This window comes from Marmota flaviventris, chromosome 12 (assembly GCF_047511675.1).
Source record: "Marmota flaviventris isolate mMarFla1 chromosome 12, mMarFla1.hap1, whole genome shotgun sequence".
Lineage (NCBI taxonomy): Eukaryota > Metazoa > Chordata > Mammalia > Rodentia > Sciuridae > Marmota > Marmota flaviventris.
This window is the reverse complement of record NC_092509.1, coordinates 104,098,331-104,124,492: the sequence shown is the minus strand read 5'-3', so window position 1 is coordinate 104,124,492 and position 26,162 is coordinate 104,098,331. Positions and strand designations below refer to the sequence as shown.

Below are 26,162 nucleotides of genomic sequence, written 5' to 3'. Positions count from 1 at the left end.
GACAGTAGTAAAAGTTTTTGAACAGCCTTCCCCAGTATACACTTGTTTATTTGTGAATTATATCTATTTATTACTGTCTTTAATATTCAGTGATTTCTTGCTTTCTGAACTCAAACCAAGGAAACTAAAAACAAAAATATAAGTGTAATTCTTACATTTATATTTCTTTCCGCTTGTTTTTTTGCCAAATCTGAATATTATCTTTTATTTGTTAAATCTTCATAATGTGGCCAGTGAGTTCATAATAGGACTCCACTGTTTTGTTTTTTCAGTTGAATTTTCACCCATTATCTATTTCTGAATAACAAATTTGGCAATGTTTGTTTAGTTTGTTGTCTTAACAACTAAACTGGGTGTATGATTTTCTACAGTATCTGAGGGTCAGGAATCCAAAATAGGATATAGCCAAGGTCGCAGTGAGCTAAGCTGACAGCTGACACAATTTTAACTGGAGAAAGACAAATATGTCCCATAACTGAAAAAAAGCCTACAATCTTTTATAACCTAATCTGGAAAGGCTATGCTATCACTTCTGCCGTCATCTACAGGTTGTATAGGCCAGCCCTGGTGAACTGCATGGTGTGACTTCACAGAGAGCTGAATTCCAGGAGGTAGAGACCGTTTAGGCCATCTTGAGGCAGGCCACTACACCAGGTTTCCTGGCAAAACAATGTAGCAGTTTCATTTGGTTAATTTCTTTAGTTTACCAGATAATCTCACTAAATCTGCTGTCAGGACAGATGTCACTAGCAATGACTGACTGAAAACAAATGAGAGCATCATTGTTAACCTTCCCTCAATAAAATTCACCTATCTTGTCCTGAAACATATCCATCTGTCACAGCCACCAAATGCAAGCAATTATTTTAATGTCTTTGTCAAATGCTGATCAATTCTTAGAGAGAATTCTAATATCCACCCCCCAACCCTCCACACACACACACTCAAAAACTCACTCCCATATTGGCTTGTGAGGGCAACCTCTGAGCAGCATATCTGTTTGGAAGCCACTGCTCTAGAATACCCAAAACACCTTGAGAGCATTGGTGGTGTCCATATTAAACCTTCCCTGTTCCTTTATGGTACTTACTTGCTTATATTTTCTTTGAAATATGTCTGGATTGGTTTTGTTGTTCCATTTTCAGACTTTTTTTTTTCCCTTACCCCTTTGTTTCTGTCTGTTCATACCAGATGTTGCTTGCTGGAGAGATGGTGGAAAGTCTGCTGGCTCACCCTCTTCATCTGATCAGGATGAGAAACTTCTTGGCCAGGATGAAGGCACAGCTGTGACATCAGAACAAAATGACATCCTCAAAGTGGTGGAAAAGAGGATAGCTTGTGGCCCTCCACAGGCTAAGCTGAATGGACAGCAGCCTGCCCTTGCTTCCCAATGTAGAGCTATGATGCCTCCTTATGTGAGTATTGCTAAATAAGCAAGCGCCCAAGAAAGGGTTTTTTTTGATTCGGGATCCAAAGAGAATTGGAATGAGGAAAAGATTTAAATCTTTGTTTTTGAGCATTTTCTTTGATTATAAATATAGGAAAGAAATCATAAGGATATCAGCTCTGTTTATCATTTATAGGTATCATGTATCTATTCTTATTACGTTACAGTCAACATGACTTAAAAATAGTTATTAGACCACTGGCAGATCACAATAAGTATATACATACCATATATTAAATTCTTTTTAAAATATTAAAATAGAATTTTAGTATAATTGTTCTTTGTATTACTATGTATTTTAGGCTACAGATTTGAAATACTTCTCTGAGAAGAGATCCATTGGATATAGCAAATTGCCCAAGGCACAAAAAAGGTTAATACCTACATTAGCTGGGAAGGATGGCACATTCTTGTAATCCTAGGCAGAGGAAGGAGCCAGCCAAGTTCAGAGCCAGCCAGGCAAGACCCTGTGTCAAAAAATAAAAAGGACTAGGAATAACTCATTGGTAGATCACACCTGGATTCAATCCCCAGTAAAGACTTACAGGGGGAATGCACAGTGCCATTATTAACATTTAAAAAGAAAACTAATTCCTTATGATTCTGAAATATGATCATGTCATTATCCCAGTTTCTTTGACTGTAATTGTGATCCTTGCAACATCCTTTTCTTGAGAATGGTTCATGTTTCTCTTGTTATCTGTGGGTACCTCTCGTTTTCAAAGTTTATCTGTTTAAATTGTTATCCTTGGGAGTTTATGAGAGTCTGGATTTTGTTGTTTCTACCTATATGTGCATGTTTCATAAGTACTTCTGACCTTGTTGTTTCCTGTACACTAATAATTAGCTCCGGTGCCCTCGCTCTTTTGTTTGCTTTCAGTCTGCCGTGAAGTTTTACAATAATTTACATCTTTCTAGGTAACTACATTTACATTTTTCAGAAGCTGAATTACTCATAAAAGAGAAATTTAGTACTAAGTTTGTAGTTTTAACTTCTAAGTATTCAAGTTCTAAATATCCATCATATTTTCTATTTCTTTTTTCTATTTTTAACCATTATTTAATTAATTATTATTTAGAATTATAGAGAAATTATTTAATGAAATTACTTATTAAATATTTTATGGGGTCTGGGGATATAGCCCAGTGATAGAGCGCGTGCTTTTTATGTACAAGGTTCTGATTCAGTCCCTAGTTCTAGAACTAAGACGTTTGGGAGTATGATAAGTATTTTTTAATATATATTTTAATTGTTAATGGACCTTTTTTTATTTATTCTATATGGTGCTGAGGATTGAATCCAGTGCCTCACACATGCAAGTGCTCTACCACCAAGCCACAACCCCAGCTCTGATAAGAATCTTATGCTGACCTGTCGTTGAAAAATGATTCATAGCCAACTGTTTGTTTCCTAATAGTGTTCTGAACTATTGTGCTACCAAAGTATTCTGAACTTCCAGGCATGGATAATAAGTTGCAGCAGAGAAGGAAAGGGGCATCTAAGTGGGTTTCATTCCCATTCAATGATTTTATTTGAATAGTGTTCTACTAAGTATCAAAAATGAAACATTTTAAAACCACTACTATCGATTGAGAATGTAAAGAGTACCATATTAATTTTGTGGCAAATTCTTGAATTTTAAGCATTTCGGGTCACATGATCAGAAAGCGTATTTAATGTAACTTTACCTATGAACATTTTGGTTACTAACTTCATTAGAGATGTGTGATGGAACTAAAAATTCTCCAGAGTATTCCCCAAACAGAAGACTTCCACAATTAAGTTTTGGCTGCTATTTAATTAATTTTACTCCTTTCCTATCTAGGAGAAATTACCTCTTTAAGTAGCATGATCAAATAAATGTAGCCTTTCTTCAAGTGCAAGGTAGTTTTCTCCTCTCTCTCTCTCTTTCTTTTTTTTTTTTTTTTTTAAGAAAAACTAATCTTCTGTTTCAGGATACAAATTAACTGTTTAAGGAAATACAATAATATGTACCTAATCTGAGTTGGATATAAGCAAGTAGTAAATGACCAAGCATTCCTTCAAACTGTTCCCTTCCAAATCATGGGCTAAACCCCTTAGTGTTAGTGCCTTCATAATCTATCTTTTATTGTCTAAAGTTTAGCTTCTCAGTCTAGTTCCCAAAGAGTGCATACTCTTGAACTGTTTGAGCCTTGATTTGTAATTATCACCTGTGCAGTACTTGATTTAGTGTCCATTTTCTGCCAGCCACATGGCACACGCCTGTAATCCTGCTGGCCTGGGCAAAAGTGAGGCGCTAAGCAACTCAGTGAGACCCTCTCCCTAAATAAAATACAAAATAGGGCTGGGGATGTGACTCAGTGGTGGAGTGCCCTTGAGTTCAATCCCCAGTACCCAGTACAAACAAAAAAAGAATCCATTTTCTGTCACTTATCCATAGAAAATCTCCAAGTAGCTAGCTCCCTATTACCCTTAATTCTTTGAGATATGGATTACCCCTGACTGTAATATGAATTGAGATTCAGATTCATCAGTGACTGTACCTCTCACCGTATTTCTGTTTTTGAGAGAAAGTTCACATTATTTCCCATTCAAGTATTCTCACTTGGATAAGACTGCAGGTTTCTGGTGTATACATGTGTTTAATGTTGTCTTTTAAATTTTTCATGTCATTGCACAATCATTTTTTTCCTTTAATTTTATTACTAGGATACTGAAGTTACTCAGAATGTGCTCTAGTGACTGTGTTTATAAAGACTTGGTAGACGCAATAATTTACCCAATGGCTTGTTAGGGAGGGCAGGTGATACTGTATATCAGAGATAAATTGAATTAGTAATAATACTGCTTATTTTAACCATTCATTCTGTAAGTTATACTTTCAGGCCTAGTCAGTAATTTTTTTTTTGTTGTTTGTTTGTTTTTTAATTTAACTAAGGTTGCTTAATTCAGTGGTTTTGTTTTCTTCTCAGATGTTTCAGCAGTATCCAAGGATGGCATATCCTCCTCTTCATGGTCCCATGAGGTTCCCACCTTCTTTATCTGAAACAAACAAGTAAGGCTATTAAACAAAGTTTACAAGGAATATGTGTGTGTGGTTTGTGTGTGTTTTTTCCTATAAAGATTTTTTTGAATTTTGAAACAATTGTGATGTTTTTTTTTCTCCTGTTCCCAAAGTACAAATTGCCACTAAAACACAATTGACTTGCTCTTATAAAATACTTTATTCTTTAAAATTTTGATTGAGCTGAGTGTGGCACTGAGTGCATGCCTATAACCCCTGCAACTCAGGGAAGCTAAGACAGGACATTTGCAAGATAAGGTCCTGTCTCAAAACAAAAATGAAAAAGGGCTGGAGATGTGGTTCAGTGGTTAAGAGCCCCTGGGTTCAGTACCTAGTGCAACTCCCCGCTTTAATTGATATAAAATTCTGGTAATAGGAAAGCATGGTCCTAAAATTGATAATACTTTTTTCTCTCCTTTTTCTTTTCATGATGTAAATCACTCTCCATTTCTGTTTCCTTTTCGCTGAATGATACTTGAACATCCTTTTGAGTGATGGTTTTTCTATGTTACATATTTTGAAATTTGTTTTCATCATATTTTAGTATATTTGTTTTATTTTAAATATTTAAGAATGTTTAAGAACCATTTTAGCTATCATGTAAGAATTGTGTGTTTAAATACATTCCTGTGTTGATGGATCACTGTTAATTTCTTCATACTCACATCATTGCCAAATATTTTATATGTCTTTTTAAAAAATAATAATAAATTAATTTTATTTATTTATTTTTATGTGGTGCTGAGGATCGAACCCACTGCCTCACAAGTGCCAGGCAAGCACTCTACCACTGAGCCACAATCCTAACCCCCATTTTGTATGTCTTGATGTTGAAAGCATGTTTAATTGAAATGACCTAAATGCAATCTTTTCACATTCTGCCAATTTAGTATCATTAAAACTTTCATCTTTTCCTTTTGTAACATCCTTTTCTCTAGAGGCCTTCGGGGAAGAGGTCCTCCTCCATCATGGGCCTCTGAGCCTGAGCGCCCATCCATCCTCAGTGCATCTGAACTGAAGGAGCTTGATAAATTTGATAACCTCGATGCTGAAGCTGATGAAGGTTGGGCAGGTAAGAGGCAAAATTGCTTGAACACTTTAACTTTTTATATGCTTTTAAAGCATTCTTTCTGAGTTTTCCTTAATCTGACAGGTGCTCAGATGGAAGTAGATTATACCGAACAGTTGAATTTCAGTGATGATGATGAGCAAGGAAGTAGTAGTCCTAAAGAGAATAGCAGGTAAGTTGTTGGTGTATCTTTTACTACTACTAATATGAGTTTGTTGAAAGAATATTGGCTATTTATGAGTAGAGGTCTCATTCATAGACATTTGTTTTTTGTCTATAGAATTTCTTCATTGTCCTTCAAGGAGTTTTACTGAATTAGGGTGATTAATGAGTCAAAATAACACAGTGCAGCTAATCAAGGAGTTAAGGTTTGATATTTCTCAAGGAATAACATTTAAAATAAAGGGATGTTTAGATGCTTAACATCTAATGGGAATTATTTTGAGAGTATTAGTATGTACCATTTTAAAATGTTGCTTGCTTGACCCACTCTGTGTTTACAAAAATGGAAAACATTCTTTTGGTTACTACAGCAGTTTCAAGTCCTTGATTTTTTTAATCTTGGCAAGCATGAGGGTCTTCGGAGTAGGAGCTTTCATATCTTCTAAAATAAAGGGGCATCAGAGTCAGGAATGTATGAGTAATATAAGTTTTTAACACATAGGAATTTGCATGCAATTTTTGGTATAGTTTCTCAGCCATAGCATTGTGATACACTATAGTTTCATTATCATTTATGAGATGCCTGTGATTTGAAATATTGAAGATATTATAGCTTGGTTCATCTTTTTTCATTTAATTAGAATACAGTTACATAGTATTTCCAGAAATACTTAGTTGAGTTCAGATAAGCATTTTAGGATTGAGGAGATTCAAAATGATGGGTTTATATTCCTTTTTGTCCGGTCCAAGTGTCCATATTTGCAACTACTGTGTTGAACTTTGTGCTTCATGATCATAAATCTGGACAGCCACAGTCCCCAGCCCACAAAGTGTATATTTATCTCCTTTTTTGGTATGTTGCCCATCCTGAAACTGTTCAGAAGTCATTTTTTTAACATACTGAAAATATATTTACTTATGGTAAAATCTATCCACTTTATTATTTCCTCTGCATTCTGACTCTTCAGTGAGGATCAAGGTTCCAAAACCTCTGAAAGCACTGAAAACCGAAAAGAAGCAGATGAAGTTTGCAACACTAAATCATCGTCTCAGACATCTGCTCAGCCACCAGTAGCAAAAGGTCCCTATGGGAAAGGACCTCCATTTAATCAGGTTTGTTGGGCTCCACGGGTCTTTGCCAGTACTGATACTTGGTGGATTAATTTTATAGAGTTGGAAGGGAACTGTATTTTTTAAAGTAGCCCTAAACCCCATCGTAGTTTTTACTGCATATTAACAGGTATTATCAGTATAGTAGCTAAAATTATCATACAAAAACTGACATTTTGCCTTTTTTTTCCCCTTTGCAATTGGTCAGTCATGTCAAAATGGAGAGATAGTGCTGTTTTTCCAAAGTAAAGACAACATTTTGAAGCGATTTATCATTTACTGAAAACTATAAATCTTAGCCCCATGTATGAAATACAGCACCATCTTTTTAGGGAATCACAAATAGTATGGAAAGCTAAGAAACCTGAGTCATTTTGAATATTGTAAAGGAAGAAATGTATATGGGCAACAGATACACTTGCTCTCACTTTTGAGATGGTAAAGGGTAGCTAGAGCTGCATTATATACCCTGGGAGAACAGGGTACGTACCTTCAGAGCATCCACTTAACTCTTAACTAAGGAATCATAATATAGTCAACATATATTTGTTGGACTCATACAAAACACGGAAGAACGTGTTCCTTCTGGGAACTCAAAAGAGATGGCTCATAGCCTCTTTTTGGAAAAAAGAAGCCAAATACTTATGAACCACTCATTAGGGCTAGGGATGTAGCTCAGTGGTAGAGCTCTTAACCTAGCATGAACTAGTTTCATCCCCAGAATCTCAAAAACAACAACAAAGGAACCACTTATGAAGTCTTACATGTAATAAAAGGGAGTTTGGAATTTATTTTAAAGGCATTTTAGTGAGCCATCAATGAATAAATTAATTTCCCTGAAAATAAATGATTTTTCAAATAATTTTTTTCATGTGCTGTTGGATTTAGTTTGCATGACTTTATTGAGGACGTTTGCATATCTGTTTACCAGGGATAGTGTTGTGGTTTTTTTGTTTTTTGTTTTAGTTCTTGTTAGATGTACACGATAATAGTGTATTTTGATTAGTTAGATGTATATGGAATATAACCCATTCCAATTAGGATCCCATTCTTGTAGCTGTACATAATGTGGAGTTGTACAGGTTATGTATTCATATATGACCCAAATGAAAGTTATGTCTAGTTTATTCTGTTGTCTTTCCTTTTCCCAACCCTGCTCCCTTCCCTTCATTCCCCTTTATCTAATCCAGTGATTTTAAATTCTTCCCCTTCCTACTCTGCCTTGTTATGGGTTAGCATCCATATATCACAACATTTGGCGTTTGGTTTTTGGGGACTGGCTTATTTCGCTTAGCATGATAGCCTCCAGTTCCATCTATTTACCGGCAAATGACATAATTTCATTTTTCTTTATGGCTGAGTAATATTCCATTGTGTATATGTACCACATTTGCTTTCTCCATTCATCTGTTGAAGGGCACTTAGGTTGGTTCTATAGCTTGACTGTTGTGAATTTTCAATTTTTTTTTTTTTTTAAGAGAGAGAGAATTTTAGTATTTATTTTTTTTTAGTTTTCGGCGGATACAACATCTTTGTGATGCTGAGGATCGAACCCAGGCCACATACTTACCAGGCAAGCGTGCTACTGCTTGAGCCACATCCCCAGCCCCAATTTTTCAAATTTTTATTCATTCATTCATTAGTATTGGGGATTGAACCCATGGGTGCTTTAACACTGAGATACATCCCGGGCCTTTTATTTTTTTGTTTTAAGAAAACATCTCTTTAGGTTGTTTAGAGTCCTGGTAAGTTGCTGAGCCTGTCCTGGAATTTGTGATCCTTTTGCCTCAGCCACCAAAGTTATTTGGGAATTATTGGCATACACCACTGAGCCCAGCTCAAATAATATTTTAGTAGATATGTTGAATTCATTGGCATGATGGAGAATGATAATTTCTTCACAGAAGACTTAAGGGAAGTTTGCCATTAGGAAAAAAAAAAAAAAACCTATGAAAAGAACTGTGTTTATATAAATAAAATTTAATAGTTAGAGGTATACCTCTCCCTATCCAGGTGAGAATTACTTCACTAAAATTCTGTACTTTCAAAGTGCATTTGAGATCTAGTCTTATTAAACTCTAGAGCAATTCTACAGAAAGTAATATTATGGTGAGTGATGGATGTACTTTTATTAACAAGAGAAAAGGACAAATGGGCTTCTTACCTGATTACTTTTTAGTAATTCTTTCTTTGTAATAGGAACGTGGACCATCTTCACATCTGCCACCACCTCCAAAATTGCTTGCACAACAGGTAAGTTTTAAGTACATTCAAGCGCCCCATATACTCTACCTTTCTTCTTATTGCCCTTGCTAAAAAGTTAAAGACAATCCTTTAACTTTTTCCCTGGATTCCAATCTGTGTCATTTCCTAATGTTCTTGTGACATGACTTCGGTCCTTGCCCTTCCATCCCTCCATAGTGTCTACCCTGCTTCTTTGTTCTTCCTCATAGCAGAATTCTTTTAATGAGTTATGTACACATTTTTGCTACTCATTTATTAACCCTCTCCAGGTAACCTTCGATCTTCCACTATACCTTTGAAATTATTACTGCCAAAGTCAGTGACAACTTTGATCTTGACAAATCCAGTTATCTTGTCTTCATTGTATTGTAACAGCATTGTTGATGTAATTTATTTCTCCAGACTTAAAACATTTCTTTTAAAAACTTGGTCCGTGACTCACAATATTTTGTGTGATTCATCATTTGCTCAGGCTGAAACCTGGAAGTACTCTTAGCTTTTCCTTCTTTATTATTCATCATTCAGCTTTGGCTATCAACAAATTCTATCACCTCTACCTTCAAAATGTATTCATATACTGACTACTTGCTACTACTCATCTGAACCATTGACATAGGGTTTTTTGTTTGCTTGTGGTACTGGGAAGTGAATTAAGGCGCACTTTACCGATGAGCCACGTCCCCAGCCCTTTTCTTTAGAGAAGGGTCTCACTGAATTGTTTTTGCCTGTGCTGGCTTTTGCTGAGGCTGGCTTTGAACTAGCTATCTCCCTGCATCGGCCTCCCAAGCCCCTGGGATTATAGGTGTGCCTCGCCACACTAACCTGAAATAGGTTCTTAACAGATCTTGCTTTCCTCTTAGGCTGCCTGCTCACCTGCTACTCAAAACACAAATTCTATCTATATCAATCATTCCTTGCTCTGATCTTTACCATTATCTTTCAGTGCCTGTCTACTTTTCATCTGCTATTCTCCATGGCTCATCACAGAAACTTTATTTTTATTGTTTTTTATTCCAGCCTCAAGACTTTTTACCTTGTCTTTCTTGTAACTTGAAGCTCTTTTCCTGGGATCATATTATGATCATAGTTACCACCACAGGTCTTCCCTGGCTGCCCTACTATGATATCTGCATCTACCATTTCTGCCAGCCCCCGTCCTCTTAACTACTGAAAACTCACTATATATAACATTTCTCTATACATAGAAGCCAAAATTAAAACACATGGAAGAAACTGTTGAAGAAACTTTCTGAACTTGAGTCTAAACGATTTCTTGAATAAGACCCAAAAGTCATGAATTGTAAAAGGAAGAGAAATTGGTCAATTGGACTTTGAAAAATATCTTCTAAAAATGCAAAGATAAATTAGGAATCTAGAAAGATTCCTAGTACATCTGACAGAGCACTTACACTGGTCTATATATAAATAAAACCTTACAGCTTAATAAGAAGACAAATAGCCCACCAAATTGATTTCGAACGTTCTCTTCGTAAAAGAAAATACAGGAATGGCCAGTAAACACATGGAAAGTCAGTGGGGAATTTCAGAGTCAAACTACGTGAGATTTGCTACACACCTATGCTTGCCAAATATGGCAAGGATGTGGAGCAGCTGGCACTCTTACACATTGCAGGTGAATCTGTAAAACTTTATAACCACTTTGTAGAACACTTTTGCACTTACTTGTAAAATGTAGCATTTGCATATGACATGTGAGTTTTACTCCTAGCTATTTATTCAAAAGAAATAATATTTACACAAGACTCGTGCATGAATATTCATAGTCTTTTAATCATAGTTAAAAATCTGGAAGCAGTCCACATGTCCTCCATAGATGAAATGATGTACCTGTACTGGAGTGCTATTTATCAATGAAATGGAGCAAACCGCTACTACACCAGATAACCTCAGAACCATTATTCTGAGCAAAACAAGTGACACACAAAAGATACTATACCTTCATCCATTTATATGAAATTATAGGATAGGCAAAACTACTCAAGGTTAGGGTTAAGGGTTCTTGGCATCACAGGAAGGGGGGATAAAGTAGTAATTAAAAATGTCTCAGTCACACATGTAATTACACATTTGTCCAAACTCGTCAAACCACACTAAAGTATGTGTATCACATTTTATACAAATTATACTTCAGTGAAATCTGCATTAATTTTTTTTCTTTGTGGTTCAGCCTATTTTGTGCCTTTTTCATCCTGCTTGTTTTTGCATAGTTGTTGGCAGTCATTTTAAACTTCATCACTGTTGTTTTGTAACACAGTAATGAAGATGAAGACATTGAAACTTGAATCTCTTAGTGATCCTCTCTCTCTCCACTTTGGATTCTAAGTATCCTTCTCTGGTCTTTCAGCGTGAGATATAATCGTCTCTACCCAGGCTGATTCTCGGAATTTCTTCTCCTTTTGGGTGTCATTGGCAGCACTGTCTCCCTCTACACTGTTTGTCGTCTTTATTTTGTTATTTGGCCCTTTGGTTCTTTCCTGTTATCCTTTAATCTTAACATGTTTCAAACGCGCCATTTTGGATATTTTGGAACTTTGGCATTTCTTCTCTTGACAGGTGCTGCTAAAGGACTCACTCTACATTCTTTTTTCCCCTACATTTAGATATTGAGATTCAGTGTTGTGCTTTTAATTTCACTCAAATACCAAGTGAACAGTAATGTCTGGCACAATAAAGAGGTATACCGCCAATATTGAATGGCCTATTTAATTATTCTTGTCTTAATTGAGCAAGTTATAAAGATTAATGCTTTTTTTCCCTGTTATTTTCATGGGGTATTCCCCCCTACTTCCCCATCCCTCTGGTGCCCAGTGTTGGTCAGAAATAGAGTTCTCACACTCTGATAATGTTTCAGCATCCTCCACCTCCAGATCGACAGGCAGTTCCTGGAAGACCAAGCCCTTTCCCCCCCAAGCAGCAAGTCCCTGATGAGGATGAAATATGGAAGCAAAGGCGAAGACAACAGTCTGAAATCTCTGCAGCAGTAGAAAGAGCGCGTAAGCGGCGTGAAGAGGAAGAGCGAAGAATGGAGGAACAGCGGAAGGCAGCCTGTGCAGAGAAGTTGAAACGCCTGGATGAGAAGCTTGGCATTGTGGAGAAACAGCCGTCTCCAGAGGAAATCAGGGAAAGAGAGAGAGAGAAAGAACGGGAGCGGGAGAAAGAACTTGAAAAAGAACAAGAACAAGAGCGGGAGAAGGAAAGGGATCAAGAGAAGGAGAGGCAGCAGGAGAAGGAGAAGGAGCTGGAGAAGGAGCTGGAGAAACAGAGAGAAATGGAGAAGGAAAGAAAGCAGGAAAAAGAGAGAGAATTAGAACGACAGAGGGAAAAGGAAAAAGAACTACAACAGATAAAAGAACAGGAAAGAGAATGCGAGTCGAAGAAAGAAAGGGAGAAAGTGGAGGAAAAAACAGAGCCCACAGAACCTGTTTTAGAGCCTGTGGCAGAAAAACAAGAAAGTGAGAACAGCTGTGACAAAGGTATGAGAGGTTTATCCCTTCTGTAAACTTGACCAAGTTTCATAGTAGTTATACAAGGTGGGTACTCATGTGTTTGTAACGTAAAAAAAATCAAAATAAAAGTGATTGTTTTATGATAGCATTTGCAGGACAGAATATAGCCTAGAGTTAGGTTTTCATCTCAAAGTATTTCTTAAAGTTACTACACAAACCTCAGTTCTATTGTGTCTGCAGATATTGATTGGCTTCATGACCATATACACTGATTTCCCCCCCCTAGTTTTTCTCCAAGACATTTATCTAAACAAAATGTCATTTGCTCATTTACATTTATACTTTTGAAGCTAAACTGTAGTAGACCTTAATGGGAATGTTGTATTGTCATAATTACATGACTGTAGACTTTTTGATTCTTTTCTAAACTGGTCTGTAGACTAGTTAATTCAAATATAGTGTAAAACCTAAAGTTTATTTCTAATGAACAGCTCAAATTCAGATAGAAATAGTTTTATTTCATTAGGTATTCTGATGTGGAACAACTATAACTTTTTAAAACCACAAATTTTCTTTCTTTTCTCGTAGACACTGTTTCTTAAACTAATAAGGTTTTTTGTTTGTTTGTTTTTGTTTTGTTTTGACATATCAAAAGACTAAGAAGGGTAGAGCCTGTAGCTCAGTGGTAGAGTGCTTGCCTAGCATGCAAAAGGCCCTGGGTTCCATCCCTAGCACTGAAAAGACAAAACAGAGAACTGAAAATAATATTTTATTTCTCTCTCTCTCTCTCTTTTAGTGAGATAAGGCCACATTGATTATTTTTTCTGTTTTGAGACTGTATTATTGATACTAGTCTTCTATTACATATCAAAAGCACTTAAGATTGCTCACAACACCAAAAAATGCAAAATAAGTTTTCTCACATCAGTATTGAATAGTATTATCATATGCTAATATCGATCAAGTGCAATCAGTACTTTGTGTTAGAGATAATACTAAGAGATAACCTTAGGAAATCTGACTAATAAAAATGTAAATTAGAAACAAGGAAATACATGTTTTAGTTCTAGTGCTGCCACTGAATACATGTTGACTCTGGTTAGTTAATTTAACATTTATTTATGTATATATATCACTCACTTTCTTTCTAATAATCTGTATTTTTGGTACTTTATTTTTAGCTAGGTTTTATCAGTAAGAGGTACCCATTTAATAAGTAACTTGCCTATGTGACTCTTCTCTAAAACTTTATTTTTTCTTTCACAAGACTCTTAATGTTTAATGTAGTACAGACAAGAAATATGTTTTGTGAGTCTTTACAGCATGCTTTTACATTAGTAAACTAAATTTCCTTTTAAAATTTATTTCTATTCATCTGAGAATTTTTTAACAAACACCATTTTATAATTTTGACAGATAACATAATCAAGAATGAACATGACTGATTTTTCCTTGTGATGAAAACTTTTTGTGTATGCGGGTGACTCTCCCTTTAGTATAACACACTTGACAGACACCTTTTATTTGCAGAATGATATATGTTTGAATGTCCTCATATTTAAACTCTAGTGGTTTTCTTTATATAGATAATAGTCACTTGGTCTTATAAGTAAATAAACTAATGTCTTTTCATGTATGTATAGGCCATTTGTTTCTTATACAAGTCCTAGTGAGTAGGGGTATTAAGTGTTGTATTGAAGTACAATGAAAATAGGGGAATAGAATTTTAAGTGTCTTATCACAAATCAAATAGAGATTTTTGTGTGATGAAGCATTTGAGTCTGTGATCTCTCCTAAGCTTCCAGCCAGGTGTGGTGGCATACACCTGTAATCCTAAGAACTTGGGTGGCCCAGGCATTAGGATCTCAAGTTCGAGGCCAACATCAGCAACTTATTGAGACCTTGACTTAATAAATAAAATAGGCTGGGGATGTAACTCAGTGGTATAGTGCTTCTGGGTTCATTTCTCAGTACCCAAAAAAAGAACCCAGCTTTATGGAAATCTAAGGTTTTAGACAATCTGTTACCTTGTTTATGGTATGGTTTTATACTATTAAAATGCGAAACAGTGTTTTGCAGTATTGAAGAAGTTTTCCTTCCCCGTTTAAATTTACAGTCTCAAATCTAAAAATTTGATTTTATAATCTCAAATCTAATAATGTTATTACGTTATGGAAGTTGTGCTTAAAAACATCTTTGACTTTCTTTTTGGGCAGAGGAGGAGCCAGTTTTCACTAGACAAGACAGCAATCGTAGTGAAAAGGAGACCACACAAGTGCTCCATGAAGCAGAACCAGAATCAGGATCTCAACCTCGACCTGCTGTATTATCTGGCTATTTCAAGCAATTTCAAAAATCATTACCACCACGATTCCAGCGGCAGCAGGTAATGGTAAAACCATTTCATTATGTTTGTGTGATCAAAGATTTTTGTTCAGTGGACTGAGAAATTAATTTGACATAAAGCTTAAAATACTTACAGCACAAAAAAGGGGGATGGAATTCAGTGACACTCTACCACTGAGCTACATTCTCAAGCCCATCCACCTACTTTTTTTTTTTTTAAAAGACAGTCTCCCCCAGTTTCCCAGGCCGAGTTAAAACTTGTGATCCTCCTGCCTCTACTTCACAGTTTGCTAGGATTATAGGTGTGCACCACTATGCCTAGCAAAATTGTTTTTTCTTTCTTTCTTTTTGTTTTTTAATTTTAAGTTGTAGATGGACACAGTACCTTTATAATTGTATTTGGTGCTGTGAGTCAAACCCAGTGCCTCACAGGTGTACAGCAACTGCACGACCACTGAGCTACAGTACCCAGTCCCTATTTCTTCTTTTTTTTTTATTATTTTTTTTATTTTTTATTTTTTCCTATTTCTTCTTAATGAGGGTTTATTGATGGGAGTTTGACCTTGACCTGTGTCATTCCATTATATACTCGGCCTCATTTGCAGATGCTCCAAGAAATGGATTATACAGTAGAATGAGTGAATGATTAGTTGCTTAAGTCAAGTGTAGTGCAAAATCACTTGTTTTTTTTTCTTGCCAACTCACATGGTTAAGTGTTTCTTCCCTCAAAGATTTAAAAGCAAGCCTTATTTTCTGATAGAGTTGACTATAGCATTGATCATGTGGAGCCACAGCCTCAACCTGTGGGACCTTGATTTTTCAGGAACAGATGAAACAACAGCAATGGCAGCAGCAGCAACAACAAGGTGTACTTGCACAAACTGTTCCTTCACAACCGTCCAGCAGTACTGTCCCTCCTCCACCACACAGGCCTCTTTACCAGCCCATGCAGCCTCACCCTCAACATTTGGCTTCTATGGGTTTTGATCCACGGTGGCTCATGATGCAGTCCTACATGGATCCTCGAATGATGTCAGGAAGACCTACTATGGAAATTCCACCCATTCATCCTGGTAACATTTTCTTATGGCTCATTTGCAATTTTCCAGAGCTGAAGTTGTTTTGGTGTGTTTCCCCGCCCCCCTTTTTATTTTAGTCTTTGTTCCTTGAGAGTTGTATCCTAGTACTAGTCAACACTCTACATTGTAATCATGAAATTGTAGCTTTCTTTCAGCACAGAGTAGCTAAATACCAGGCACTTGTATCAAGACCAAAATAGCAGGTTTTTTCCTCTTTTGTGAATATCATTTAAATTTTTGGAGATGGAAAGTATTTACTCCTATTAATATCTATTATCGGTTATGTTGTTTGTATTCTTTCAAGTACTTCAACATTTGAATTTTGTCTGTAGGATACATAAACCAGCATTTTAATTTTCTGCACAATTTGCCACCCTAACACTTGACTTTACTTATAGATTTACCAAAAACCAAATAAATTGGCAGTCTTTTCTGCAGCCCATTATAATAAGTCCAGATAATCCATTATCAGAATGTATTGTGGAAAATTTGGGGATGATAAAATAACCAGGACCTCATCTTGATATTAAAGTTTAAGCAGCAATATATTAAAGTAGGTTAATGGAAGTTGCCATAGGAAATGTTTTTCTCAGAAATTTGTCACTGTTGGTGTGATTCTCATGATTTTTGTGTTAATGTGCTTTGAATCAGTGTTTGATGCCTGTTTTTTATAGGTATAATACTCTTTTGCTTTAAAATATGCTGCTGTTGGGGGTTTTGCTCCCTTAAATTTTAATGAAATCTGTTTCAACAACAATAATGAAATATCATTTACAGAACAGCTTTTATACAGTTTCCATCAAATTTTTTTGAATTACAGTAATATAGTTTTTTTTAATTTCTATTTTTTTAGAAAAATATATAAGTGTAGAGAATGCCAAATGATAATTAGTAGTCTATTTTGATTTTGTTTCTTGCACTTCTCTAATTGAAATTTTATCTTTTTCTAAACCTTTGTTACAGGAATGATTCCCCCTAAACCATTAATGAGAAGAGACCAGATGGAAGGGTCACCAAACAGTTCTGAGTCATTCGAGCACATAGCTCGATCTGCAAGAGATCATACTATTTCCCTTCCCGAGCCTCGTGTGATGTGGGGGTCTGATCCCTATCCTCACGCAGAGCTTCAGCAGGCAGCTACTCCCAAGGCAGCTGAAGAATCTGAGGGTATTAGGTAATAAATTGTTAAAATTATTAATAGACCAGATGGAGTGACATGATAGAAAATTGTTCAGTGTCTTGAAGATCATAAATATTTCCTTTTATAGCATGCTTCATTTCATTTTTGGACACAATTTCTTTTTAATGGCATCTCTGTATGGAGAATGGCATTTTTTAAACTTGTTCTGGAAACTTAATTCGATGCTGAAACTTAAACATTACATATTAAAATTAGCAAATATTTATTGACAGGTGTAGAGAAATTTAAAGGTATCTCCCATGCTTATGTCATCTGGCTAAAGTATTAAAGTAATTCTTCTAGTGAGAAATTGTAGACATTTGATTATCAGTATCTTGGAAAATTTCATCTTTTAAAATTTAAAATTTCATCTTTAAAATTTTTATCTTGGAAAAGACCAAGCTAAGGAGAAATACTAATTTGTGAGGATTCTTTAAAGGGGCAGGCAATTGGTGGACCCTCTAACAATCTTAACAACATAGTTAGAACTTCCACTCTTTTATGGGTCATATTTTTATGATAATGGTTTCTAATTATAATTCTAACCTGTGGACTCACTCTGTTCTTTCATTGTAAGTAGAAATTATTAATCTTGATGCAATTGACACCAACATTGTCTAAACATTTGTTTTCCTTAGTTTTTATTATAGTTTTTAAAAGCCCCACATAACATTAGATCCACCTACTTAAAATTTTTAAGTGTACAGTATAGTACTAGCCAGGTGTAGCGGCACATGCCTCTCTAATCCCAGCTACTCAGGAAGCTGAGGCCCGAAGATTTGAAATTAGAGTTCAGCCTGGGCACCTTAGCAGGATGCTATGTCAGTATTTTAAAAGGTTACTTGTAGCTCAATGATAGAGCACTTGCCTAGCATATGTGAAGTCCTGGGTTCAATTCCCAGTAGTGGGTAGTAGGCCCACGATATTGTTACCTGTAAGCACAATCTTCTGCAGCAGAGCCTCAGTACTACTTCATTTTGTGTAACTGAAACTTTAATATTGAAGCATCCATTTCTTCCCATTTCTCCACTACCTTCAGCCCCTGGAAGCCACCATTCTGCTTTCTGACTTGATGAATCTGATTTCTTTAGATACCTCCTATAAGCAGAATCGTGGTATTTTTCCGAATGGCTCAAAGATTTATCCATGTTGTAGTTTATGGCTGTATTTCCCTTTTTATTTATGAATAACATTCCACTGTATGTCTGTACTACATTTTTTTAATCCATTCAGCTATGGATAGACATTTAAACTGTATCCCTGTCTTGGCTCTTGGGGATATGGATACATTGATTTTTTTTTTTTAATGGATTGTTCAGTTTGTTTATTTATATGTGGTGCCGAGGATTAAACCCAGGGCCTCACACATGCCAGGCAAGCACTCTACCACTGAGCCACAACCCCAGCCTGCACTGATCTTTTGGAGATTTTCTTATAATTCAGGTCCATAGTTGGTATTTTTAAATTGGGTTATTTTTGTCATGCCATGTACATGTGGGAAAGATTGCTTTGTTGGTTACGCCTTTTAACTTTTATCATTATAGGCCTGAAAATGCATTGGAGCAGGAACAGATTACCACTGCTTATCCTGTAGAACACAGTCAGTTGGAAACTCATCCAGAAGCAGACTTTGTCAGAGAATCGAGTGAGACAGATGTACAGAAGTTTTTAAGCAGATCTGTGGAAGACATTAGACCTCACCATGCTGATAAAAATAATCAGTCTGCTTGTTTTGAAGGACCTGATCCAAAGACCTTATCCACTCCTCCAGAAGAGCGAATTTCAGCTCTAGAAAGTCAGCCTTCACGGAAAAGAAGTGTTTCCCATGGATCTAATCATGCTCAAAAATCAGAAGAGCAAAGAAGTGAGCCATCTGGGAGCATTCCTAAAGTAACAAGTAGATGCATTGATTCGAAAGATCTAGCAGAAAGGCCAGAGGAGAAACCAAGAAAAGATGGCTTTCTACGTTCTTCTGAAGGACCAAAACCTGAAAAGGTTTATAAATCCAAATCAGAAACTCGTTGGGGCCCAAGACCAAGCTCCAACAGAAGGGAAGAAGGTAATGACAGACCTGTGAGAAGATCAGGTCCCATTAAAAAACCTGTACTTAGAGATATGAAAGAGGAACGGGAACAAAGGAAAGAGAAAGAAGGAGAAAAGATCGAAAAGGTCATTGAGAAAGTTGTAAAACCTGAAAAGACGGAAAAGAAAGACCTTCTTCCTCCCCCACCACCATCTCCTGCACCAATTCAGACCCAGTCGGTTCCACCACCAGTGCAGCCAGAACCAGAGAAACTTCCTTCCACAGAAACTTCAGCTGTGACTCACAAGCCATCTCAAGATACTGAGAAGCCTGTGGAAACTGTAAGTAGTGTTCAGGTGGAGCCTGCAGTTAAAGTTGTAAACCAGCAAACTGTTGCAACACCAACAGTCAAAGAAGAAAAACAGCCTGAGAAAGTCATCAGCAAAGATGTTGGTATAGAGAGACCTCGACCAGATTCAAGACCAGCAGTGAAAAAAGAGTCAACTTTACCCCCCAGGACATACTGGAAAGAAGCTAGAGATAGAGACTGGTTTCCAGATCAAGGATACAGAGGCCGAGGCAGAGGTGAATATTACTCCAGGGGTCGAAGTTACAGAGGCTCTTATGGGGGGCGTGGCAGGGGTGGAAGAGGTCACACTCGTGATTATCCTCAGTATAGAGACAACAAGCCAAGAACAGAGCACGTGCCTTCAGGCCCTCCGAGACAACGAGAAGAAAGTGAGACACGAAGTGAGAGTTCTGACTTTGAAGTTGTCCCCAAAAGAAGACGACAGCGGGGTTCAGAGACTGACACAGACAGTGAAGTTCATGAAAGTGCAAGTGACAAGGATAGTTTAAGCAAAGGCAAACTTCCCAAGAGAGAGGAACGGTCTGAAAACAAAAAACCCATAAAGCCCCAGTCTTCTTTCAAGCCTGAAAACCATGTCCGAATAGATAACCGGCCACTTGAAAAGCCTTATGTTAGGGATGATGATAAGTCGAAACCAGGCTTCCTTCCTAAAGGAGAACCTACAAGACGAGGCAGAGGAGGGACTTTTAGACGAGGTGGAAGGGATCCTGGAGGCCGTCCATCGCATCCTTCTACCTTACGAAGACCGGCTTATCGGGACAATCAGTGGAACCCAAGGCAGACAGAAGCTCCTAAACCAGAAGACGGAGAGCCACCAAGAAGACATGAGCAGTTCATTCCTATACCAGCAGATAAACGGCCTCCAAAATTTGAACGGAAATTTGACCCAGCCAGAGAGAGGCCCCGGAGGCAGCGTCCTACCCGACCACCAAGGCAAGATAAGCCGCCTCGGTTTAGAAGGCTAAGAGAGAGGGAGGCTGCTTCAAAAACAAATGAGGTGCCAGTGCCCACAAATGGCACCATTAATAATCTGGCCCAAGAACCAGCCAGTACTGCTGGGGATATTCCTGGGAATAAGACACCAGATTTATCTAACCAGAACTCTTCAGATCAGGCAAATGAAGAGTGGGAAACAGCTTCTGAAAGCAGTGATTTCAATGAGAGGCGGGAGAGGGATGAAAAAAAAAATGCTGACTTGAATGCACAAGCAGTTGTAAAGACTGGTGAGAATACCTTGCCTCCAAAGAGGGAGATAGCAAAAAGAAGCTTCTCCAGTCAGAGGCCTGGCGTGGATCGCCAGAATAGACGTGGCAACAGTGGCCCACCCAAATCAGGAAGGAATTTCTCAGGTCCAAGGAATGAAAGAAGAAGTGGCCCACCATCAAAAAGTGGAAAGAGAGGGTGAGTACTTTGGTATAGATATGACTAAGAGAAGCTGACAGTAGAATACTTGGTTGAATGATGCAAGGAGCCAGTCTAGAATAGAAGACGAAGACATTGTACTCCCCGTAATGGAGCTTGAGGAACAGGGTAATGCCTCTTAGAAGGCGTCACATGCTAAGTCCTCTTAGGAATGTGTAGCTTTAGAAAATTATACACCCAGGGAAGGACATATGCAGCATCTTCATTTGTTAAGTCATCTTTTTTTTTTCCTCGTATATTTATTTTTTGGTGAGGTCATATGTACAGGTCTTGAATGTCATAGAAATACATTGTATAGTTTTAACAAATATGTTAAGTCATCTTAATGCTGATGAGTAGCCTCCTTTGTTAGTTTGTACTTGCAAAACTGGTGCTGCACAGGTGTCCTCTGAGACTTATTATGTAACTATATACTCTTGTCACCATACACCAGTTTCTCAAGAATCATATTGAAACTTAAGGATAATTATATTCCCCTCTGAATTTGCAGAACTATTTGATCCAGTCAGAGAGAGACCCAGAAAACAAAACTCTGCCCAACCACCAAGGCCACCTATAACATAAATGCCGTTGAAACAGTCCTTTAAATAATTATAATATATTAGTGTTGATTTTAGTGTCAGCATTATAAAGTAGCAATTAAGGTTCAGAGTGCCTGGGTTCAAACCAAGGCTCTGTACTTCATAGTGGCTTCCTTACCAGTAAAATGGAGAAAAAGTAATTGTGTTCAATGTGTGATAATTACTGAGATAATATTTGTAATGCACTTGACATACCATTGTGTTGTAATCCACCATTATTATGGTGTTCCCCTTTGTTAGACCAAGTTTCCAGAATTGGAGCCTGAGTTGATAAGAATTTATTTGGCAATATTGCATTAATCTGAATTCCTTATTTTTACACTTAACATTTCAGGTTACTATTCTCATCAGGGGAAATGCTTTTGCTTTTCAGATCATTTAGAAAAGATTCCAGGGAAATTATGTAGCCAGTTTTGTTTCCTGAGTGCCTGCTTAACTCATAATGTGAATATACCTTTTTAAGGCCAAGAGGTCAGAATAAAAAAAAATGCAGAACCAAATAATTCCGCAACTGCAACTGAAGTATTTCAAGTAATGTGATTCATGGGAAATCTTGATCTGATTTTTGTGCCTTGTAGAAGCAACAACTTTGAAACTGCAGAAATAGCAATAACTGATTATAGGTAAAACAAATGTTTTACTAGAGTCCTATTTGGAAGAAATGAATTCATTCTTAAGTGTTTGAGGTCATGTCAGGCACTTGGTAAGCTGTCATTTTGAGTAATACTTCAGGCTATTATGAAATTGAATTAATAAGACCATTTTCTATTGTCTTATTTTCTCTTGGAAATTAAAAAAGAAACCTGTACATTGTTAAGAAAGCCAAACTAATAATACATTTGGCTTGTGAAGTGAACTATTTTCATGTTAAAGATGTTCTTTAATATGTTTACATTGATATATAAATCTGATTAAAATTTATATGTATATCGTGCGTTGTGTAAACAGACTACTCCTTAAACTTTCACTTTTATGAGAATCCCACATTGGAAGAGAATCTGTTGTGAATACTTTGATCTAAATAACAGGAATTTTCTGCTGTAAATAATGCTTGCTAAGTAGCTCATTTATACTAGGATAGGCATGAGCACAGTAAAAGCCTTCTGGGGATAATTAGAATTCTAGAATTAATTGCTGGGGGAAAACTTTAGTCTGCCTTGATTGGGAGGCTCAGTTTGGGTGAATTGCCACTCAAAAGTCATGAAGACTTATTGGATTAGATTTAAATGAGTCTTCTATCCCAGTGCTGTTGTATCTTAAACTTGATAAACTGTCAATAAGATTATTTATTCTTCTGTTGGGGGTTATGAAGGTAGTAATATTTCAGATTATTTTTTATAGGCCATTTGATGATCAGTCAGCAGGCATAGCTGGTGTTGACCCTGTCAGTGGAGGCTCTGCACACCACCAGGAGGGAGCACCTAACGGTACAGGACAAAAGAATTCCAAGGATTCTGCTGGGAAAAAACGAGAGGATGCAAAACCAGGTCCTAAGAAGCCCAAAGAGAAAGTAGATGCTCTGTCACAGTTTGATCTCAACAATTATGCAAGTATGTTCTGGACTTGTTTCATTTTGTTTGTTACATTTAAGTCGATGCTATAAAGAAGTCATCAGAGAAGGAAAGAAACATTTATGGTAGAGATAAGAGGCTGATTGTGAAATAGTGATTTAAAATAAAATAACACCAACTTTTAGCCTAACTTTAAATGCTTGGTACAAATTTTCTTAAAGATAATCCATCATGGTTTTACTGTTGTTCCTAATAAAGGAGACAGTTGGTTAATACACCTCAGCTTGCCAAACAGTTACAAAGTGTTAAGCTTGCTTAGATGTGTGCAAGTTCTATTTCTTTAAAAAACAAATAAAAGGGAAAAATGTTAATGAGTAATAACCTTGGCAAAGTTGTTTTCAGACCGGAGAAGTCTGGAATAAGTAATACTACAAAGATGGCATTTCTGTGGAGAAATGCTTTAGTAGATCTGTGAAGTGGTGAGTGGCCATTGTGGGGGATGACATAGCAAAAGAATTAGGATGAGGACCTTAATAAGAACTCTCTGAGTAGAATGATTTAAAATGTGAAAAAAAGTCGGGGTTATTTATCCATATAAAATCCCAGTTGGGGCCCAGGTCTTGGACCTTATTTCTAGACCATGAGTATTAACATATACTCCCCAGACCATCGACATCATCTGGAAATTTATGGGAAATGCAAATTCTTGTCTACCTTAAACCTACTAAATCAGAAGTCTGAGAGTGGGTGATAGCAGTCATTTTTTCAGATTATTCCAGTGCATGGTAAAGTTTGAGAACTACGGTTCTAGATTACCATTTTAGAATCTGTATGGAAAAGTAAACTGATCTTCATTTTATGTTTAAGGATTTCTAGTTAGATCATTTAGAGTAATGATTCTCAACATGAATGATTTTGCACCTCAGGGGATATTTGTCAGTCTCTGGAGTTGTGAACAACTATTAAAAATATCAGAAAGTATGCGCAAATGTACATAAAGGCCAAAATAACTTTTCAGAAGGTCTAAAGAAGCTTAAGAAAGTTAAAATAGTAAGTTATGGCATAGCTGTGAGGAGAGGCTTCTTTCTCACACACACTGTAATTTATAGTCATCTCCCTTACCACTGGGGATATGTTCCAACACCCCCTGTAGATGTCTGAAATTGTAGAGAAAATTTAATGTATAAATTAGTAACAGGCTACCAAGTGACTGACTAATGGGCAGATAGCATGGGTGTACTGGACAAAGGAATGATTTATGCCCAGGTAGGATGGCACAAGATTCCATCACACTATTCAGAACAGCATAATCTTGACTTTTCCATTTAATATTTGTGGACTGTAGGTAACTGAAAACCTAGAGAGTAAAACTGTAGGTTTGTGAGGACAGGACCACTGTATGTGAAAAGTGAGGTGAATTTAGAATCATGAGGCCTCCTCACCTTGCTTGCACTGACATCCTTTAAAACAATTGACAAAGACCTTTCATTGAAATGAGCCCATGCTCCTTTTTTTTTTTTTTGGTGGTGGTGGTGCTGGGGATTGAATCCAGGGCCATGTACATATGAGGTAAGCAGTCTGCCAACTGAGCTATGTCCCCACATGCTCCATTTTTACATTTATTAATTTCTTAAGTAAAAATGTCTTGGATAATTCAAATGAGTTGGGTTCTTTTCTTTCAAAATCAAGTTCTTATCAGAAAAACAGTGACAATCATTTTCTAAAGAGTAAAAACCAGTCTCAGTATTCCTTTTTCATTTTCCTTACATAAATGCCAGTTTTGGTCTCTTAAAAGAATTATCTGTGGATTGCCTGTGAACGCGTTCTTGAACATGTAGTTATAACTAAAAATCACATCACCTGAACTAATTTAATTTTATTTGAAATGCCATTTAATAGATTTAGATTTCTTGTACTCTTTAAAAAAAAATTTTTTAATGGCCTAAATAATGATTACTTGGACAATAAGTTGAAAATACATGAGATCATCAACTAGGTGATTTTGATGTTTGTATGTACATTTCTGCTGCCTTATGTTCACATGGAACATTCATGTTAATTTTATTTGTTTTAACAACCACATATTATAGATAAGGTATCTGTGTGAAATAGGGGCATTAAGAGTCCAAAGACCAGCTATGCCAGTCACCTTACCTTCAATAGATAATAGATCAGCTAGGTGTTCAGAGCTTCCTTCATCCTTTGAAAAAGGAAAGTAATAGCACTAACCACCTTTTAAAGAGTGGGGAAATGCAAATGAGGTAAACTACTGTTATTTTTTTAAAAAAAACTGCACACCTGAGGTCGAGAGGTAGGAGTTGTTAAGTCATAGGATAATTATGATTTTTTTTAAGTCATTAGTGTTTATATGGCTTACAGAGAACAAAAATACATGTCATTCAAAGAGTGCAGTTTGAGGATTTTTATATTTAACCTTTCTTATGAAATCTTTTCAAATTTTACTAATGAAGGGCCATTTACTAGGATGGGGAATAGATTATCCTGTAAATTAAAAAAGCCAAATCTCTAGCTTTTCTTTTTTCTTTCTCTACTGCCCTGCCCTTTGTTTTCATTACATCTCTTTTCACAACTACAGGTGTTGTTATAATTGATGATCATCCTGAAGTAACAGTAGTTGAAGACCCCCAGTCAAATTTGAATGATGATGGTTTTACTGAAGTGGTATCCAAAAAACAACAAAAACGTTTACAGGACGAGGAACGCCGGAAGAAGGAAGAACAAGTCATACAGGTTGAAAACTCCCTTCAGTTTCTCACTGTTTAAATTATTGTCTAAAGTATGTTAGCAAATCAAAGTTTCTATCTACTGGTAAAGTCAATTCTAAGTGTTGAGTGATTTCATCTTTACAACTTTCAACTCTCTTAACCAGAATTTAGGTAAATTTTACAATATAATCATTGTATACTTAAATTCAACAGTGTATTTTATGTTAGCATTAGTCATGTGATTTCCTTCGTGATAGTTTTAAGTGATCATGGAAATCTAATGAACACAAATGCCTTGATCCAACAAACTATAGACTCTTGGCCTAGAAAAGTTACTATTATAAATGCATAGGATGAAACAAGATAAATTATTGAGTT

The 26,162-nt window shown here is 36.5% G+C and overlaps 1 protein-coding gene across 11 annotated transcripts in view; it reads left to right on the top strand.

The window, feature by feature from the left end:
• Window positions 1-26,162, top strand: part of Prrc2c (proline rich coiled-coil 2C) — a 78,849-nt gene that overhangs the window by 27,028 nt on the left and 25,659 nt on the right. For all 11 annotated transcript variants that reach the window (XM_071600319.1, XM_071600317.1, XM_071600316.1 and 8 more), the window contains exons 6-18: window positions 1,192-1,415; window positions 4,403-4,485; window positions 5,433-5,566; window positions 5,648-5,735; window positions 6,694-6,838; window positions 9,035-9,088; window positions 11,952-12,573; window positions 14,763-14,932; window positions 15,716-15,965; window positions 16,935-17,145; window positions 18,696-20,945; window positions 22,889-23,097; window positions 25,655-25,809. In XM_071600319.1, coding sequence (XP_071456420.1) covers window positions 1,192-1,415; window positions 4,403-4,485; window positions 5,433-5,566; window positions 5,648-5,735; window positions 6,694-6,838; window positions 9,035-9,088; window positions 11,952-12,573; window positions 14,763-14,932; window positions 15,716-15,965; window positions 16,935-17,145; window positions 18,696-20,945; window positions 22,889-23,097; window positions 25,655-25,809 — 4,595 coding nt within the window. The remainder of the gene's footprint in view (window positions 1-1,191; window positions 1,416-4,402; window positions 4,486-5,432; window positions 5,567-5,647; window positions 5,736-6,693; window positions 6,839-9,034; window positions 9,089-11,951; window positions 12,574-14,762; window positions 14,933-15,715; window positions 15,966-16,934; window positions 17,146-18,695; window positions 20,946-22,888; window positions 23,098-25,654; window positions 25,810-26,162) is intronic.